General features: G+C 44.4%; 1 protein-coding gene across 1 annotated transcript in view; it reads left to right on the top strand.

The window, feature by feature from the left end:
* Positions 1-20,721, top strand: part of MRTFA (myocardin related transcription factor A) — a 96,407-nt gene that overhangs the window by 56,013 nt on the left and 19,673 nt on the right. Inside the window, exon 5 of the mRNA XM_026038275.1 lies at positions 15,734-15,799. Coding sequence (XP_025894060.1) covers positions 15,734-15,799 — 66 coding nt within the window. The remainder of the gene's footprint in view (positions 1-15,733; positions 15,800-20,721) is intronic.

The raw sequence follows: 20,721 nt of genomic DNA, 5'->3' as shown, positions 1-20,721 counted from the left end.
ATAAAATTTGGGAACTGCTAATTTTTTTCCACACATAAATGTACTTGACACAGGGAAACCAAACAACATATGCTTCTGTTTTTCAAAGTATGTGTTGGGGCAATTATTTGTAGAATTCCTGGAATCCAGAAACCCATAAACATATTTTCCATTCAAGAATGCTTTGGAGTGATTTGACTTTTGCATACTGGAGCCCAGTGTGCAGTTCCTAAATCATTTAACAGCACAGTATGGTAGGGCTTCCTGAAAGACGAGTCAAAGGAATGTCAGGTTTGGGAAAACTTTATAAAGCTCCTCTGAAGCYGATCAGCATTTAGATGCTTAAAGGTGAATTCTTCCAAAAGTAGATGCCAACTTTTCCACTTCTGTGCAACAGCTTTCATTGGATGCTGGAGCTAAATGTTTTGGGGCAAGCTCCCTTTCAAAAGCGTTCACCATGGCTTAGAGCGTGGCAGTGAAAATTCACCTGTCTTTTTCCAAGATGTGTGTCTCAGGGCGCAGACACACGACAAGTTCCTGCATGCCATCTGATCCGTGGTGACTGGGTGCACATTCYTGGTCCGCAGCAAATGGGAGGTAATTTGAGTTAGCTTAGCCTTTGATTAAACTATTAATATCTGTTCAGTGCCTTGAATTCAGAGGCTAAGCCATGCAAGTGCTTGTTAAGAAATGTCTTTTTGCAGTGGTGATCCCAGCCTTCCTGCCCTAAGGGCCAAGGCACCTGGAGGCAGAGCGGGCCGGGGCCCACACCTCAGCCTGTCAAGGGCACAAGGGCCTTGGCGGCTCTCGGCGCCGCGGGTCCCCTGCAAGAGGGATGCCCCTCGCTCTGAGGCATCTCTCTGAGATGCAGGGCAGCGTCTTCTCCTGAAGGGCTGCTCTGTGTGACTGCAGTATCTATCTTAGGAGGAAAGACTAAGCGAGCTGGGCCTGTTGAGCCTGGAGAAGAGAAGGTTGAGAGGGGATCCGATCAWTATGTATGATCAATTCACCCTGAAGGGTGAATATACAGAGGAGGGGTCCAAACTCTTCTCAGTGGTGGCCAGTGACAGGACAAGGGCCCGTGGGTACAAGTTGAAACTCAGGCAGTTCCATCTGCATGTGTGAGGAAGAACTTCTCTATAGTGAGGGTGCCAGAGCCCTGGCACAGGCTGCCCAGGAGGCTGTGGAGTCTCCATCTCTGCAGATCTTCCAAACCCACCAGGCTGCCGCCCTGTGCCCCGTGCTCTGGGTGTCCCTGCTGGAGCAGGKGGTTGGACTAGGTGATCTCTAGAGGTCCCTTCCAACCTCAACCAGTCTGTGATTCTGTGATTACTGGTTCAGAATGGCCTTGAAGCAGCCATGGGTGATATCAAAATGATGCCTCGGGCCAGTGCAAGTATAGTGAATATAGGCAACAAATCACAAGCTCTAAGACACATCTCCGAATGATTGCCAGGTGCATCCCAAAATTCAGACCTGTTTATGCGAATACTGCTGTGACATAATGATGAAAAATTRCGTCTAGGGTTTGGGGAGCCAACCTGCTGGCCTTTCCCGTGGCAAGGCCGGAGTCACAGCCAGCATGTGCAATTGGACTCGCAGTTAATGGGTACCTGGTGCTGCAGCCACTCCTCACCGATGCCTGTGCCCCAGCGAAGGCGCCTGTGCTTAAGAGGCACGGTGGGGATAAAGAATGATTCGTTAGTCGGAACTGCTGGCAGGAAAATGGCAATTTAAATGTATTTTTCCTTAATTCCCAGGTGTCTCCTTTGACTGTTTCACAGTATTAAATTTATGACATGCATACTTTGAGTGGACAGCTGAAAGAAAGGGCTAGCAGTGCTTGCAGAAGTCAAGTCAGTGGAAGGAGCGTTGCAGCTGAAGCTGTGTCCCTGAAGTTGAATTCACATTTTCTTTTTGATCCAATTGCCCTCATGTGTTTTTGATTTTTTGGGATGTGACATGTTTTCCCCTCTCAGAGTTTACTGAACTATTCCTGTCAGTGTAATGATCCCCAGCTGTTGCATTTGCCCTAGCTATTTTCATGCTGGGAATGGGAGGAGGAGGGCGAGGAGGGGGACAGGCTAGCTTGTTTACCACATGGTGATCTAATTCATTTTTCAAAAATGCCTACTGTAATTCTTTATCTCTAAGTAGCACTAAAAGGAAAGCCGTGCAGACCGAGGCCTGCAAGAGCAAGAAGATGTAAAGGGCTCAGCAGCCAGAGGAGGAGAAGAGCAGGAGATGGGTGCGGTGCAGTGAGTGCAGCTGTCAGGAGCAGTTAGGCACACAGTGCTCCCAACTAGTAATGTTACCAAATAAAAATTGCAGTAAGAACTTTTCATGCASTATCAACTTGATTTTCTTCACAGTTGCACTGAGATGTGAATTTAACAGCAGTGATGCTGCTGTATTGCTTTTCCCAGGATCTGGGAGGCCCATGAATAAGCCTTGGAAAAAAAAAGAAACATGTGTGGCTTTGCAGTTATTAATTACTTGATAATCATTTGTTGTTTACTTTAAAAATAAGTCTGTGTTTACTTTTAAACAGAAAATGACTGATGCCTAGACTTTCTGGGAGCTGTTCAAAATCAGATGCTTCCCTAAAAACAAAATTGTGGCAYCTCAGTGCAGATTGCCTGCTTTGCATCCAGAAACAACTTCTGTAGTTAGCATACTTGTTCATGGTCCTTGCCAGAAACTTGTCACCAGGGTTCTCCTGCCAAAAGAAGATAGGGTCAGTGATGACTGTGGTGTCTGSTCATGTTTTTCAAATCCACATTGGACCGCCTGTGTAAATCTAATCGTGATACTTCACCACCTATAAGATCTGCACTGGTTACCTTGGATTTTTCAGCATTCTGTCACACCTGTAAGTCATTGATCAAGGATGTAAAGAACACTTCTACCAAAAATAAGTGCCTCCTTAGATCTTGACTTTCATGCCCCAACTCCCGTCTACCCAGTCTTTGCTGAGCATTGGATTACTGATCTTGTCACCTGCTGCATCAATAAATTTCGATTCAAAATGTTAAAGCAGCACATTTCTTGGCAAGAACTTTTGCAGCCTACAGTAGAAAATGGGATAAGGCCCTGACATAGTTTAGGTCATCATGTAAAAAGATGCAATGGGCCATTGTGGGGCAAATTCTGCCCCTTATATTTCAAAGTCTTGAAACTTTTGTCTTTTTTGTTTAGTATGAACAGGGATCTGTGTTGCAGCCGTGCTTAGGAAGACCTCGTTCAATGGTCTCCACTCCCATAGGCAGCTCAGAGAGCAAAACTCTGACTGTGGCCTGAGCCCATCTCCACTCTGAGTGTATTTCCTGTAACTCCTCTGTTCTCCCTGCCAGCTGACACATTTCACAGCTTTTCTAATAATATTCCTCTCTGAAAGTTGTTGAGGCCCAAATATTTTGTGGCAGAGCTTGGTCATTGAGGAGGAGCTGGGTGATGTGTTTTGGTTGACAGAAGAGATCCACTCTGAACTTGGTGTGTGGAGTTTCCCCACCTTCAAACTGCTAATTGCTTCTCAGGGATTAAGTGATGGGATCATTTAGCTGTGCTCTTTTGTAGGAATTGAATGGAAGAGCAGCCACGTTCATTGTTTATTTCTACAAATTTCATGGCCTTCAAATTTCATGGTGCTGGTTTCTTCCTTAGACTGATGCTCCTGACAGAAATGTTCTTTAGCATCTCCTTTGATGCTCCTTTTCTTGGCTTTCCATTCCTCAGCCTCCAGGCCTGTGTGTCAGACCTGCAGCTGAATCACAGAATCACAGAAGGTTGAGGTTGGAGGGGAGCTCTAGAGATCATCTAGTCCAACCCCCTGCTCCAGCAGAGACATGTCCTTCTAAGCCTGCTTGCAGCTCCCACCCCTTCCACCTCAAATTCTTGCTTTTCAGAAGTGGCAGATGACACGTTAGAAGCGGAYGGGAAGCCAAGAGCACCTTTGTGCCTTGCTGGGTGACCGTTTTACTGCTGCTAATAATAGTTGTCACATTGTGCGCAGGCAGTTGAGAGCCACGACGGTGTCTTCGGGACTGACACGTGATTGTGAATCTAGCTGTGGTGGTTGCAAGCGCTGTCACCGCTTTGCTATCCCTGTGCTGGAGGCAGGGAGGGAGGCAGGAGGGAGAGGCGCCTGCCCTTCCCTTGCCTCTGCTCGGTGTCTTTGCACAAGTCCACCTGCACTGACAACTGGAAGGAATCGTCCATCCTGGGTAGTGAGAGCAAGGATGCCTGCTACCTTCTCCATGCCCTTCAGCAGAAGACCAAGGCAGCAGTAACATTTCAAGCACCTGCAGAATTTGGCTGCCAGTCTGAAGTCCTTTGCTGTCATTTTTGGACTGGCAGTGGACTGGCAATAGACTGCCATTGCTGCAGTCCCMAAACTGCCGTTTTTTGGGTTTGTTTGCTTGGTTTATCTTTTCTGCTTTGCTGTTTGATTTGCTATGTGCAATGATGCTATTTATTTATTCATAGCTACGATAGCACTCGGGGACCACGTTGAAGCTATGATTAGCTTCATTTGTTTTCAATGCTGTATATTTTCCCTTCTGGGAAATAAAACGCCACCCTCCTTCCCCACAAAGCCTCTTGGAGGCCTGCAGTCCAGTTTTGAAGGCAAGTGAGTAAGCAAAGAGAAGTCAAAGGTAATAGGCAGATGTCTTCAATCTCAGTTCAAAGAACAGAAGGGGATTTGATGTACTTTGTGTGATTAACTTCACACTTTGGGCATCAGCTGTGGGGGAACTCATTTCTAATGTAGAAGAATACGATGACCACAGCTTCAATTTTTAATAAGAAGAAGTAGGCTTGTAATAGAATTTATACTTATTCTGTAAAGAGGTGCCAGAGCAGTGCAATGCAAAGCAGAGATGTGTATTTGAACCCCAGAGATCAGGCTTGTGGCACATTCACCAACCTACTTCACCAACCTTGAGAAAAGAGCAAAGATATTTCTCACTAGCTTGAATTTTAAAAACAAAGTAGTTTCTTGTAGCATCCACCAGCACCTCTTGATAAAAGAGAGCGACGGATTTTGGACATTAGTCAAGGGCAGGAACGATAGCCAGACAGGGAAGCCAGCCCCGAGTCTCTATTTTGCCTATAATGTGGGTGCTTGGCCGTCTTTGTTGCCTGTCTGGTGAATAACAGTCAGCAGAGTCAAAATGAAGCCTGGCGAGAGCTGCTCTAGGCAGTTCTGCCTAGCTAGGTCTGTGGCTGCTCTGTAACAGGCCAGTTCTGTCTTCCTAAGAACTGTTGGTTTTGTACGGAAAACTTCATACTTCTAAACCTTTCTCCYACCACTTGCAAAAAAAAGCTCACATGTTGTCTAATTTGCACTTGGTTTCCATAAACCCAACATTTCTCTGTGGTTAAGAATCTGCAGCAATCTTGGGAATGCAGAATTATTCCGTATTCCAGTGGGAAACCCAATAACAGAGCTCATATCTGGAAGAATCAGAGCTCTTGCCACAGAGTTTCGCTGCTCTCTTGACCATGGGATGATTTCTGTGGAGGGAGCTCTTGCCTTTAATCTGTAGATGGTGCCCCGGGGTTGAAGGAGGGTGAAGCGCAGGGCCAATGCAGTCCCTGAGAAATGTTTGAGGAAGTTTGGGTTTCTAAGAAGTTGCCAGTATACTGGAGCTGCCTGATGCTGCGAAAATGACAGTATGGGAGGTGAGCTGTAAAGGAAAAATACCGGGCAGTGCCTCTTTTTCTAGCCAAAAGAAGCATGGAAAGATTTCCTGATCAATTTTAGTATTATAAATGTGTCTAGTCAGTCTTCTGTTTTACAAATGTGCCTTGGCACTCAGGACTTTAAAATGTCTTCTGTTTAATGGAAACACATAAAAACATGTTATCCATTAAGAGAAGAAAACCAGCAAGCTCTTGAACCCGGAATTTTAAATAAAATGAAAAATGGTTCCAATTTTGATTTTTCTAAACAGCATGTTCTTTCTTCTGCTGTATCATTTGTCAGAAAAAAATATAAATAACTCATATGTCTGGTCTTTAGGGAAAATAAAAAGGCCGGACCTATTTCTTCTTGCAGTCAGTATCTATCTTTACAAGAGGAGAAAACACGAAAAGGTTGCAAACTTCTTTGTCCCCTGTGCAGCTTGCCTTTTGTGCTGTCATGTTAGTAGACAGCTATAGATTTGATTGCCAGGATATGTCTGCCCATTTCTTCCTTTTCCTTTATTAGTCTCAGTTATTATTGCCACATCCTATTAAAATAGCTCAGAAAATTTCTTTTGAGTGTCGTCTTTGCAAGGTGGTTCAGGGCAATGTTAGTTCCTCCTTGCTCTTTGTTTCAGGGAATCGTATAGATCAGTATAGACTATGACTCAAGTGTACATGGAGACTCGCTGTTGGGAAATTCTCTGGGAAGTCAGAAACTTTCCCCCACCCTCAGTGCTTCACCTCGAGCTGCACATAGCAACAAGGGATATACGGGTGGCACCAACAAGCAGTGCTTACAGAACATATTTACGCTCTCAGGTGTGTCAATTCTATGTAGACTTTTCCACATAATATTTGGTAATAGATCTTCTTGTTGGAGCATGCATGGTAGCCAGATTGCATAGATATGGGTAAGGTGGGTAAGTGCCTAGTTATTCCCAAGCTTCCTTTTCACAGAACCAGTATTTCTGGGACCACATGATTTTAGAAGAATCAGTACATTGCACAGAAAGAAAACCCAGCTTTTCCTGTTGAAAGCTTTTTGCACATTTTTGCATATGGCTTATYTTGCTAAATATACCCAATTACAAGTATAGCAAATTAATTTCTTACAGTCCTGTTTTTAACAGTTCCAGTGAGTACTGAGGTAGACTACTGTGTGAACCAAGCTTTTACCATAAAAGTGGGCTTCTAGTCTATCAATTAAAAGAACACCTTTCTAACAGTAATAAATTTTTGTAAAGGATTTTAAAATGAGATTTAACACTAGCATTAAAGAAGACAAAAGCTGACATTTCATTGTTCATAGCAACAATTGAAATTGCATTAACTCCCCCCCTAAGTTTTACAGCTCTAATGGAAATGGTGGGAGTTAAATTATGGAGGAGGACCATAACGGTAAGTGCTCTAAGATGCAGAGAGACAGTTAGTGTTTTTGGTTTTTTTTTTAAATTAATATAAAAAGAACCCTGCAAAATTCAGCATAGCTTTTGGATCTTGTCTGTACCAACAGTTCTGCATCGATTTAGATACATATCTGTGATTAATGCCCATGAAATAAGCACAGAGATCTCAGAAAATTTATAATTGTTTGCAACATTGAGAGCTGAGAGTTTAAGCTTCCAAGACTACGGCCTTGGTCTTACCTTACCTGAATGCTCCTAGAGCCCCAGTGCCATTTGGAGCCTTTGTGAGCTTCCAAAGAAGAGAAATTAGTCTATCCTGCCTAGAGGTTAGATCAGATTAGGTTGTGATACTTAGGCCATGCTACTGGTTTTGTTTGCTTTGTAATGCTACGACATAACGAAGGTAAAATTGCACTAAATGGTGAGTTTGTATCTTCTAAATTCATTTCTTAGCCAACACTACTTGGTATTGAAGCTTCAAGAGTGACCTGTCCAGGGAACTTGGTTTCTCTGTGGACAGATCATGATCCAGCTACCTTGTGGTTACATCTGAAGATGGAAATACTCCCTTTGCTTTTGACTGTCTTGCTWCTGATTCTTTTTGGGTCAGCTTTGGGCTCTGTAGGGTAAGATCCTTGATACTGCTCCGCTAACATTATCAAAAAATCTGTATTTGTCGGTCTCCACTAAATTCACTGTTTAGCCTCTCATAAAATTGATTCATTAAAAAATAATGTATGTRATTTAGCATGCTTTGAAAACATTTAAAAAATGGATTCATTTTTTATGCTACTCCTTCAGCAGTATTCTCCCAACAAATAACAGTTAAAGGGAATATTGCCCTAAAGCTGGTTTTCTGCCTCTAGTTGTCAAAACTAGTCCTCTGAAACACAGTCATATAGACAGTGCTTCTAATATATCAGCAGGCACGTGGGAGTTGCATGTCATGTTAATGATTTTATATGCGCCCAGGAACATTTGGGGCTGTAGAAAATTGTAGAAACTTTGAAGAGGATGATTTTATCAAGAAGAATAAAGCTCTTCTCCTGAGGGTAAGAGTCGATTTATTTTATTCCTTCCTCCTCTTTTTGKCTTTTAAAAGTCCAGCGAAGGTGGCTCAGCTTACTCCTTTTTCTGCACTTTTTCAGCTGCTTTTAGAAGCTGCTGGGCATTCGAGGGCCTAAAGGAAATGCTGGATGGAAAAAAAAAAAAGCTAGTTTTATATGAGCCACGTTACATCCCTGGACTACTATAGCAGACTGCATCTGCTGTGAAATGTTTTGAAATTTGCTGCTTTGGAAGTGAAGGATCTATTTTGTTTCTTAAGAAACTCTTGAGAGATGTTTTAAGTCTGTTTCAGGCAGAATTGTATTGCTGTTTCCATCTATACAGGTTTCTAGTGCTTACAAGAAGTTACTAAAAGGATAAGAAGGTGGTTGTGCAAACGGTTTCAGGTCCTCTATACTGCCACCTTTAATGCAGCTATATYGTTCTTCTTGATTAAACCTCCTGCTTGACTTTGTGTCTGTGACCTTCTCTGTTGCATTAGCGGAGCTGGGAAAGGAGGCTATCAGTGTTCATAAATATTCACTAAAATGATCAGCAACACCTGGCCCCCAAGCATATTGCAGTAGCCCCTGCCAAGAAATCCACTTTTCATCATTCATGTGATCTGTAATAAGGAACCACTCCTGATCCTGGTTTTGTTTCCTCTTCAGGATTTGCTCCTCTTTGGTTTTAGGGAGACGGATCGCGATCCCACTTCTCCAAAGAGCACCCCATGAGTAGACATCAGTGGCGTTTGCCTCTAGTGCAAAAGGCTCGTGTACAAATTGTAGCCACTGAAGCGAATTTGCCTTCTGTTCTTCACCACTGCAAGCCTTTTTCTCCCTAGCAGGGTTGCTACGGGAGGGATGAGGAAACGTGCCTGCATTTCATAGCAGCCGTTGTTGCTGCAGCAGAGAAAAGCGGTAGTGGAACGTGAGATAGTCTCAACTAGGACAGCAATACACTTCTGCTTAACTATCCGAGATAGTCCCAACTAGGACAGCAATACACTTCTGCTTAACTCTCCCTTCGCTCAGGCCCATGACAAGCCCTTTTGCAAATTTTCTCAAAGGGATATAATCCCATCCCTGCACCTTGCAAACTGTGAGGCTCAGCAGTGTGCCCTGCTGCTTCTCCTTCACCCCGCAGAGGGACAGAGCTTTGGCATTCCCTCCCCTGGGTAGCAAACTGCCATCTAATCCCCGCAGTTTGGGTGTCGTTTACAGTCTGCTTCACTCAAATGTGTCTCTGTTAACGGCGCCGCCCGCTCAAACGCTGAGCCAGCATGTATTCCCCATCAGCAGTTCGGGGATTAAAAGGCCGTTAGGCTCCCCAAAATGCCTTTTAAAAGAAAAAGGCCAAGAAAGTTGGCTTTTTCTTTGTTTTCAACCACCGGTCCAGTAAATGCCACGTCGGATGGTGTATGGTGTTGACAGTGCAAGAAAAATGTGAGTTATTTTGAGGGGGGTAGATGGGTGCACAAGTTGTCGACCTCAGCCATTTAAAAGTTATTTTCAGAATCGATTTTGACCAGTGCAGCCTCACTCACTTATTGAACACAAAATATTGTAGCTGAAATTTTTCTGGACACTTTATGTTGATCCTACACACACACACACAACAAAGAATCTGTAATTCTACCTGCCCTTTGCTGCTTTGGTATATGAAGATTTTGTAATTGGAACTGAGCAGATGCTGCTCTCGCTGACATACGAACGCGAATCTAAGCTGGCTTCCCGTTGAAGCACGAAAGCGCAAGTACGAGTCAACATTTGTTTTTCAGCATAGTTGGAAAATGCTCAGAGATCATTTCTGGAGTAAGAGGAAGGCTCCCTCACTGCATCTCCAAGCTAATGAATTGGGTTAGAGATTGAGGGTTGCAACTTCCCTTCAGACCAATGACAAATGTGCTGCATATTGCAAAGCTGGGTYTGACTTTGGCTCCTGGGCCACTGGGACTACTAAGTGCATCAGCAATATGGGAAAAATACTTTTCTCAATGTAATCAGAGTGTCTGCAGGGGTCAAGGTGATGAATGCAATGGGGGCTTCACCTGTCATTGCATCAGTTAACATGGCACTCGGCCCCGTTGCAGAGGCCATGGGTGCACTCAGAGTGGTGCTGAATTTGTTCAGGAATATTCCTGTGCTGTCCAGGACTTTTGATTGCATGATATAATTAAATTGGTTGTACACCTGCTGTTGGTTTAGTCTAATGGCATTATGCAGAAGGTCCTGAAAAATGGAAAAACACACGTGCGGGCAGCAAATGGCGGCCTGAGCCAGAGCGGGCCCAGTCGGTGCCRAGATGGTGGAAATCCTCCTGCCAAATGGGTAGTGCTCAGAAAGGTGGAGGGGTTGCTCTTCAAAGGGGCAGGCTTCATGCCCCAGAGCTCTCAAATGCGGAGTGCTGAGCAGCTTACAAGCAAGGAGGCAGCTTAAAAGCATAGAGGCCAGGAACCTCTATGACCATTAAAGTGCTTAGTTTGCTTTCTAGCGCTTCTACTTGCGTTGGCGCTTCCCTCGGCGCGGCTCACGAAGCCGGGCCATTTTCACTTGCCCTGTGGTGGTTTCACTTTCTAGTCACCTCGCCTGTTGAGCGGGGCGCCAGGATGAGTGCTCGTGTCAGGCAAGCCGCTTTCGCAGCATCTGCAAAGCCCGTAAATGGTGTCCACGAGCTTCATACCTCCGGGGAGCTTTCTTCGGTTCTCTTGGTCTTCCTTGCTCCCTGTCCTGCCCCAGGACTGGTGCTGAGGTGCTGTGACCTGCCTATAAGTGATCATTACCTTTCTTGCACACTTCTTTGTGCTTTTTGGGATGCAACTGGAGAAAAGGCTTTATATGAATGGGAAACTGGCCTGGTGAGCAGCCCATGTTAACCGAGCGCGAGGTGTCGCCGCAAGCGGCAGCCTCGAGCGGGACCACGGAGCCCTCCTTGCTGCTTCTCAACACACAGGAAATGCAGAGCCTGGCTTGTCACTGAGAACCTGTCACGGCATGTGGCATATTTCCCAGGAGGAGGGCATTTATTTTTCTCTGCCAACTTRTTTTCTGTGAGGTGCAGGGCTTGCAGTGCCGTTTCTGGGGCGGTTCCAGCCACGCCGGGGATGTGCGTGTAAGCGGAGACTCGCTGWAGCTGCCAAGCTGCAAAAAGAACAACTTACCTCCCCATAAACATTTGCCTTTGGATGCACCTCAACTCCCGCTGGACGTAAGGAGAAGAGTGTCCCAAAGTGTCTGGATGGGCACAGCTTGCTAGGAGCTTTCTCTCTGCTGTGCCTCCCCACCAGGYGCTGCTCGGCTCTGCCTGCAGGTTCACACCTACCGTCCCACTACGGCATGGACATGAAATACTGAGTCTGGCGACGCCTCCCTAGAAGCGTAAGGCCCTTGCTAGCAGCCGAGTTGCAGCACTAGCGCCCACCCACGCAAGGGCCTCCCTTCCCCTCGCCACGCTGCTGCCAGCAGCGTCTCCCACGTGGCGCTGGAATRGTTCACTCAGTCTTGAAATGCTTCGTTAGAGCTCTGAAAACTTCTTTAATTAAATCCCAGATTTTTTCGAATTGGGAAATGATTAGATTTTGCAGTGGGAGCATGCGATCAGAGTGCAGGGTTTACAAAACRCTTCACAGATTGTGAAGAAGTTGAATAAAGAGACAATCAGAAAGTCATTATATAAAACTTATCTTGTTGGCAGCAGATAAGCACCACCTTTTATAGGACTTTTTTTTTTCCCCTAAATTGAAAATTAGTTTAGAATTTAAGTACATCGGTAAAAGAAAACAACAAAAAAAGTTGGTTTGTGATTGAAAGAGCTACAGTCCAATTTGAGYAACTTTGAGTTTCTCCTGTCATTCTAGACTTTTGGCTGAGCTCCACGTACAGCAGCCTTGGATTGGCTCTCGGGACATTTGTTAATCTATATATAGGATTCACACACTGGCACATGTAAACAGGTGATCTCCTAAATATATGAAATGGCGTTTGGAACTCCAAGTACTTATTTAAGCCAAAGTGGATTCAGGAGAGAATTGAATTAAACCTTTTTGCCCTCTTCCCTGTCCCTGTAATCAACTGTATTGAGGAAAAAGTGCATTTTGTGCTGGTAATAGCTTGCACTTATACATCTATGTATATGTGTTCATAAATCCCAAGAATCACTTAGTGCCAATTAAAAAATATTCTGAAAATGACCTTTTCCTATTCCCCAATTTAGGCCTCTTGACAGTTGATAATTTCTTTCCATGGAGGAACAAAGTGATTGAAAATAAAAAATACATTTAATGAGTAGAGAAAAAGGGTAATAGATGGTAGCTGATCTGTATAAATAAGATATATTTAGAAATTCATGGGGGAAGCTAAAGTGAGGGAGAGAATCGTATCGTTTGAAGAAATCTCTGCTTCTGTTGCTGAGACTGGTTGCTAGTAAATCTGGGAGTAGCCATGAGGCCTCAGAAGAGTTTAAGAGAAGTGACATTTTGCATCACTAGTGAAAGAGGTGAGTGATGTGAAGTCCAGCTAATGTGATATCAGTTCCAGGAAGAAACCATGGAAAAATTGATGAAGAATTAAATGGTATAAGCCTAGAAGCATAATCCTGCCCTTCAGCATTTCCATTTTTTGACAAAGAGGTCTGCTCAAATGCAGTTTTCTTGTTTCCATGCTAGAAATCTGGTGACTAGAGGTGTTGTCTGGAATAAGGTCTTTTGGTTACTAGTGAAGTATGTTTGATTTTTAAAATATCCCTGAATTTAACAAAGTGCTTCTTAAATTGATTAGGAACTAGCTGCAATTAAAAAAAAAAAAAAAAAAAAGTTTCTAGATGGGATGAACCTGGTGGGCCTGGAAACAAACGTAGGACGATTGCTAGAAAGGTGTGGGTGGAAGGCAGAGATGATTGTAACAACAGTAAAAAGCTGCTTAGCTCATTTAGGCAGAATGAGACCACTTGTGCCCTGAGTGTRCAAATAGAGCTGGGCACAGGGGCTGGACACCGAAGAGCAGGAAACGCAGTGGGGAACTCCTGTGTGGAGGAGGCTGTCCCTGATAACCCGTGACCCAGGCAGATAGCAGGTATAGTCGGAAAGAGTTGGAAAGGTRAGTAGTCCTAGCGAGTAAACATGACAGTGCTGTGGCGAAGAGGGCTAAGAAATKCAGTGCTAGATGTGTAAGGGGATAGCAATGAGTAATAACGAGACTGCAAGTAAAGATGGGGAGCCCAGTGCTCTAGGTCCGTGCCTCGTTTCTCTGCATTTAGTGAGACGTGCTAATTCAGGACGTGGAAACAAGCCCCCCCAATGACTCAGGAGTGGAAAAAATACTACATAGTGAGAGTTCGAGTGTATCTAACATTAAATGTGTCTCTAACAGAGCTGAAACGACTTTGTGGTGTGCTGGGAGGGGAAGTCTCCCCCCGACACGTCATGATAGCTTTAGCAGATCCCTGCCTATACAGCAGTGCAGGTGGACTCGCTAACCTGCCAGTGAACTGCTCACTTCTTAGGCTGGCTGTGTTTTCTGTCCAGTCAGTGAGTGCAGTCAGACGAACATGAGAAGTGCAGGGAGGGGGAGCCGGACGCGGTGCGGCAGCAAGCTGCGAGATGGACAAGCCAGCGAACTTCTCCCTGGGCTCCTCAGGGGTGTTTCCAGAGCCACTTGGGGTGACTCAGACCGTCTACCGTGGACCCCTGCGTGCTCTTGGCAGCGGTGCCCGTGTCGCTGTGTCATCACCTGGTTCCGCCTTCCAGCCACCTCAAAACTAATCCAGCAAATAAAGAGCTCTGTGGACAGGCCAACCGTGAGATCATATGAAGACTGATGGCAGCCCAAAAGGAGGAGCGCGATTGCATGGCCGGGTGGGAGGAAGAGTCCGGGACTAGCACTTCTGTTTGCAGCTTCACAGCCAAACGAAGGGCCGGTGCCGTCCCCCGGGCATTCCCGCCTCCCATCTCTAGCTCTTCCGAGCCTGCACGGAATCAGCGTAGCCTGCACGGAATCTAAATAACTCCCCCTGGTTAAAATAAATCCTCCCTCGGATGCGTATGTTAAGAAATCCGAGTTTAGCTTATGGAAAGGAGGAGAGGGAACCTAGTTGCACACTGCCTACAGAAGTACCTCCATAGGTTCTGATGGTCATAAGCCTTTAACAGAAAGATAGAGCAAGAGCCTACAGAAGYTGAAGGTAGACAAATCCAGGTGAAAAATCCGAGCGTGCATTTAAGTGAAGGTGGTTAGCCACTGTGCAAATAACCAAGGAAGATCCGAGATTTTCAATTCTCATTAGCTTCCTATGAAGACTAGAAGCCTCACTGGAGGATGTGTCTTAGTCAAATGCGAACTGCAAGTAGGACATTTAAAGAAATAAGTAAAACATGTTGATGTAAGTAGATCAATGGCAGCTTTTATTATTTTGATTCCTACTTTAGGGAAAGTACAGTGTAGAYTTGGACGCAATGTATGAAAGAAATTTATTGGACTGTAAAAAGTATTTGAGAAAAGAAGTCTGATGGTTGTAATAGGACGGCATAGTTGAATTGCACTTGTGTGCTCTGGTGGTTCTGTTCCACTTGTGTGGACTTCTGCTCTGTGGACTGTACAACACACATCAGCTTCACAGAGGAACTAAAAACAGGGAAAAGGCCATGTCATTCATTTTATAAAATGCTGCGTYGCGTACACAGCATAATAGTTGATTGTAAGAGGGTTCAGTGTGTATTGATGTTCACCCAGGTTGACCTAAGTTGATATGTGTTTGTACGAGCATGGGGGTGTGTGTGTATTTTCTTCATTTTCAAAAGGTCCCTTTCATATGGGAGCTGTCCTTGATGGTTCCTAAGAGCAGTTCCCAAAATACTATTTTGATTTGACAGTTCAAATGAAAACTGCTGTTGTAGCCTAAATGTAGATATTATGAGTAAAGATTTGTAATAGAACCGATTCTTGCATTTCAAAAAAATAATATTTATGTGCTGTTTCATTAAAATAAATTGGGAAAAAAATCTTCCCGTAAAGGATACCTTTTGCAGTGGGGCAAGGACACTTCTAACTATATGATGATATTTCACCTTCATTAGTTGTTTCACAAGGTAAAAGAATTTCTGAACTGAGAAAGGAAATCAGCCTTGTAATTTTCAGAAATTAATGACCAACTATTAACGACCAATAATTTTGTCATATCAGTTTAATCTGCACGTGGCAGTTAGAGCTTTCCAGTCGTTCGCAGCTTGAGTGTCACACTGTTTTTACTGGAGTGCAGTCTGCCTGTATTTTTGTTTGTTTTTCTTTTTTTTTTTAATATTAATGGTTTGGAAAGAGCACGGTGCTGCAGAAAAGAATTGAGAAACAGGCTTGGTTTGTGGATTTTATCACCCTGCCAAGACCCTTTGCAACTTCCTCTAACTTGTTGCCCGCAGCAGATACGGAAACCTTTCTGCTCGAGGCTACTTCTGCAATTGCAGTAGAGCAGGGGAGCGGGCYGGGAGGGGGACCCTTTTCGTGCTGCTGCTCGCAAATGCCTTGGCATCCAACGAAGAAAAGCGAATGCATGTGAAGATGTGGCTGTTTCTCACACTGATGGGCTTCCTTCTCTTCCCTCTCTCTGCTGTCGTGCAGTGCTGCAGTTGAAGCTCCAGCAGCGACGCACACGGGAGGAGCTGGTGAGCCAAGGGATCATGCCGCGTAAGTACCACTTAAACTCTCTTTTTTCCTTACTTTTTGTGCCTATTTTGGGGTGGAGACTGCTTTCACAGGTGAGTTAAAACATCTAATCCTCCACTTCTGGRTGAAAAATACCCTGTCGAAGAGCCCCACCCTTCCACTCCATTTTCCCCTTCCTGAGCATTGGTGCTCTAGGTGTGGGGCCACCTCTGAGACTGGAAACTAGTGCGATGGCTCCAAGCCCAGCTGCGCTCCAGAGCGGTTGTGCTTGATCACAGCGGGGAACAGCCGTCAGGAGAACAGGCAGTGTTAGCGGTGCTGCACATACTCCATGCGTGCTGGTAATCGCCCTTTCAACAGGCTTCCTGCCCCTGCAGTTTCTGTTCTTGTTTGTCAGCCCTCCTCACCTCCGAGGCAGTTGTAGCTTTGCGTGTGGATGTGCTAGCAGCCCCATCAAGTCTGGCAGTGCCTGCRGGGTGCTGACCAGCAAGGGCCGGGCTGCACGGTTGCAGCTCGAAACACAGCTAGGAAGAGGCAAAAACTGTGCCCGTCTGGGTGGACACATAGGATATAGTGCTCAAGAATTTTTATTCCTTTTATTTTATTTTTATTCCCTTAGCCCCTTTGAAAAGATCTGCRACAAATAGTTTTACCATGCTTTGGTTCCTCAGAGCTAGATGGCACGCAGGTAACAAATGAAGGCAAGGCCAAAGAGCAAGGATTTTATTTTCCAATCCAATTCTGTTTCTGTCGTCACCTCTAGCAAACGGCAGTGGGCCAGTTAAATGTTTTCTTCTTTCTGCTTTTCCTTCTGCTTTTCCCTCACCCCATCTCACACGCCTTATGGAAAGCCAAGGTAATGGTGAGGATTTTGCACTCCTGCTGTTTGTGGGGTGCACACTGTAACATGACACAGTGATGTGACTTTGCTGAAGTCATTTGGTTAGGCTGTCAGCTCCCTCTGCATGAGGACAACCTGTCAGCACCTCTCTGTAAGCTGAAGTGGCTCCCAGTTAGGGTGTGACGTGCCCGGGATGTTTCCAGGATCCCCCTCTTAAAATTTGGTTCCTAAATTAAAAAAAAAAGAAAGATGGGCCTGAGGGGATATAGTAAATCCTGCCTCTTGTTTTATTCCTGGAGAACTCAGACAGGTACACTTATTTGCTTTTAGATTATAGTTTTCCAGTGACTGGGTGATTTCACTAATGTTTCCCAGGAAAAAATTGTTTTTGACCTCTTTGTGGTCTCCTTCTTTAGACAGATATGCATACAAATACTGTAGTAGATTATTTTCAGTTCTGGCTTCCTTCAAAGCGTGGCTGGCCGAACTTGTGGCTCCTGAGAGTGGTCTGTTTTGCAGGCCCTTTGAAAACAAGGCCCTTTCARGTAATTCAAGCAACGCACCCAAAGTAATTAGTCAGTCTTACAGTTGCTTAAAACAGCCTAAATAACTAGTCTTTGCAGACTGGTGCCCTTCCCTGCTTCATTTGTATCTCTTAAGTGTGAGTTTTACCACAGACTACAGAAGAACGCTTAGTGAAATGTCCATGCAGAAAATTTGGCAACATATTAAAGTTCCTTTCCTGTAATAGCAGCATCTTGGCAGATGTGTTCTAAACATGATTTAAAGCCAATTCCCTTCAAGTAGTGGTATCATTTACCAATACCTGCCAATTGGAAATAGCTACATGGAGAGATATGTTTCAAACATTAATTGACTGGACCATTTTTAATGAGAAGATCACATGTGAGATAACTTAAACTACTACAAGCAAAAGTCCTGTTTTTAATCTTAGTACAGGAGATGTCAAAGGGCTGTGTTGCTGTTGAAGGCCTCTCAGATTCACAACAGCATTGCTTCTACGTTCAGCACTTTGGAATAGATGTTTTTACTTGTCTGTGGGAATGTCCAGGTTTCTCTGTAGTGCTTCAGGTCTTTTTGCTGCATACCCTGTCTGTCACAGAATTTAGTTAATTGTATTCTCATGCCTTCTGCTAGGGTGACTTACTTGTAAATTCACATACTGCACCCCATTTTTCCTGCTGAGTTCTTTAGTCAGGAAACAGACAAGTTCCATATCATGGATGTTAAAAAAAAGAAATCAGAGAATGCAGAGGATGAGTTAAATGGGCTGGTGTTCTCACCTTGTGAAGTGCTGTTTGGCTTCTAGCCTTTGTTTTCCATCTAAAAAGCCCAGGCGCTCTTGAAATAAGGATGGCAGTAGAGTTGGCGAGAGCATTAGCATCCTGACTTGGSGCAGGAATGGGCTTGTGAAACCACGCTCCTGATTGCACCTGCCTGCTGGCCCTGCTTTGCACCAGCAAATGGTCTCGGAGTGCAASGGCTGGATTCAACTGGGGTAAAACTAAGCTGAAGAATATTCTCCTTCAGCGTATAACTTCAGTCCATGGACCGGGCTATAGTTGGTCTGAGATAACACTCCCCTCCTAAATATGTGGAGTGTGAATGTCAGTTCCTCAGCATCAACTGCTTTTCTCTGGATATTTGCTCCTGTTTTGCTGTATTACTTATTTACCTAATTGCAACCTAAGTCTTAGGTAATTCAGCGTGGTGCCCTGAACAAAGAACTATATTGCAGGCTTCCTTTAACAAAAGTCTTTTAGACACAAAAAACTGAAGATAGGAGAAGATCCCTTAGTAAAGGGGCTGATGCTGACATTAAAGTCATAGTAAGAATCGTATTGCTCCTGTTTTGCTTGTTCAGAAGAGAGACAGGAATTGATTATTTTGTTCCCATGTGGAATTTAGTTTATCTTTAGTTTATATTGTAGGGAGGAAAGRCAAACGCTTCAACATTTTTTACCAAGAACACTTAATCTCCCTTGAATACCCTTTCCAGCCTGACAGTCACCTACAGCAGAGCTAGGCTTTGCTGTAAAGTTAGCACATGGCAGGAAGAACTAAAGCATTTTAAACAGTGAKAGAGGATTTAAATAACTGATTTGTGTCTTTATTAATTCTTAGTTTTCTGTTTTCACTTGTCTTAGGCTTTTATCAGAGCGGGATTTCTTAGCTGAAGATTAAAATTCTCAATTGTCCATGGAAAAGGGGTGATGAGTGATTCTCTGTGATGTGCATCTGACATACCTGTGATTTGACCTGGCTGGTCTGCTTCCAGGAATAAGAAGAATTGAGTCTTCATATTCATTCAGGTTTTGACCTATTTTCTGAGGCTCTTAACAGAGGASAGCAAGCGCCAGCAAACCATCTTGGGGGCTACTTGCATTTTTTCAATCGTGCAAACTGATTTTCATCTTCCCGCTCCTATTCTAGCTTGGTAATAAGGAAAAGGCACCTGGTGCTTTTTCTCTTTTGCAAGACTCAAGGCTTCACGTCTCYTTTGCTTTATCAGCCTGGCTTGTGCAGATGTGAAATGCAGCCGAGCAGGCAAGGTTGCTGTGGGGCACAGTCCTGCAGGAAAGCAGATGGTCAGGATGTGACCCAAAGGTCCACCCAAGCGCAGCAGAAGGAGCAAACTCTGCCTGTGAGTGTGCTCGGTGCTGCTCTCGGGCATTGCCTTGCAAATAGCTGAGATGGGAGGCCTTGGAAAAGGGCATTACCTGAAGTAAAGGTGAAAGGAGGGTGGCTGCAGTGCAGGGACAGAATTTCTGGGGGTTACTTTTACACTTCTGTCTATGGGGTGTTACAGGCCTATATCCARCTACTCTGACTGCATTTGGGTTTTTTAGGATGCAGCATATGGCAGATGTATATGGAAAGCAGACTTAAATAAAAATAAGTGGAATGCCATCCTCTGCAGCATACAGGAGGTCTGTGCCCTTGTAAACTTTCTGCTTTCTGCTGGTAGTGTAGGATTTTCATCCCTCTTTACTGGGCCTTGCTCTCCTGCAGCAGTTGGTGCAGGAGTTCATCTGGGATCATTTCTCTCTCTCTCTCCACAAGGGCCAATACAGGTTTCTAGCACTACAGTCTCATTAGGCCTCTCTTGTCACTAGCCACCTTCTTTCTGGCTGTAAGGTTAGTGGTGATAAGTTAGTATTTGTCACAAAATATAGAGTGTTCCCTTTKGGGGGCTGTGAAACATCACTTAGAAGTAATGGAGCTTGGAACTAAAGGAACTAAAGAAATTGCCATTTCCTGGGGACACACAGCACGTGRTTCTAGGATCCATAACACAGGTTATAGTTTACCCTATCCATGTTAGTGGTCATCTTGGCAAACCTTTTTAACTGCTCCTCTTCATCAAGCACAGATCTCATAAGAAGACAGCGGTTTCTGAAGTACCAATTTCTGTAAGGGAGATGCCTGTAATTGGGCTTGCTAACTTGTAATATATGAGCTGCTAAAGTTAAACCATGTCTGTAGCGTTTAACACTTCCACTCCAAATTTTGGCCTTTCAGCCAGTTGTGTGTGCTGCTAAAAATACTGCTGTTAGAGCCTCTGCTAACCACTGCTCATTTTTTTTCTTAAAGTAATTTTGTTGCTGAAAGCTGTGCACCTMTGACCTTTATTGCACAGATCTATGTTTAATATTTTGCTTCTTGTGCATGTTTTATTAAGCTGAGGGACTGAAACGTGAAATGTCTCCATCTAATATGAGGCAATAGTGGAGGCAGAGCTGTCATTTGTGGGTATTGCCAGCTCTTGATTCCTGCTGTAGATAGTGGCTGCAATAGGCCATGCTGCAATGTTGTCAGGGGAAAACAAAACCAAACAAAAAATAAACCAGCTGTTTTAACAGCTGTGTTAGGTGTGAAATGGGAGCGTCTCTTCATGTAGGTCCTGGAAAGGTGGTGAGCAGTTCAAACATACACAGTTATATAAATGCATAGCATTTTTGGAGGCAGGAAATATGTTCTCCAATTGCGTAGATAATCTTAGGTGCAATTCTGCACATCTCAACAGTATTTTATCTTACATATAACAGCAGCTGTATAAGATAAACTGCTATGCCTGCAT

The sequence above is a fragment of the Nothoprocta perdicaria genome, unplaced genomic scaffold (genome assembly GCF_003342845.1).
Source record: "Nothoprocta perdicaria isolate Ctin4 unplaced genomic scaffold, notPer1 scaffold_206, whole genome shotgun sequence".
NCBI classification, from domain to species: domain Eukaryota; kingdom Metazoa; phylum Chordata; class Aves; order Tinamiformes; family Tinamidae; genus Nothoprocta; species Nothoprocta perdicaria.
This window is presented reverse-complemented; position numbering and strand designations above follow the sequence as displayed.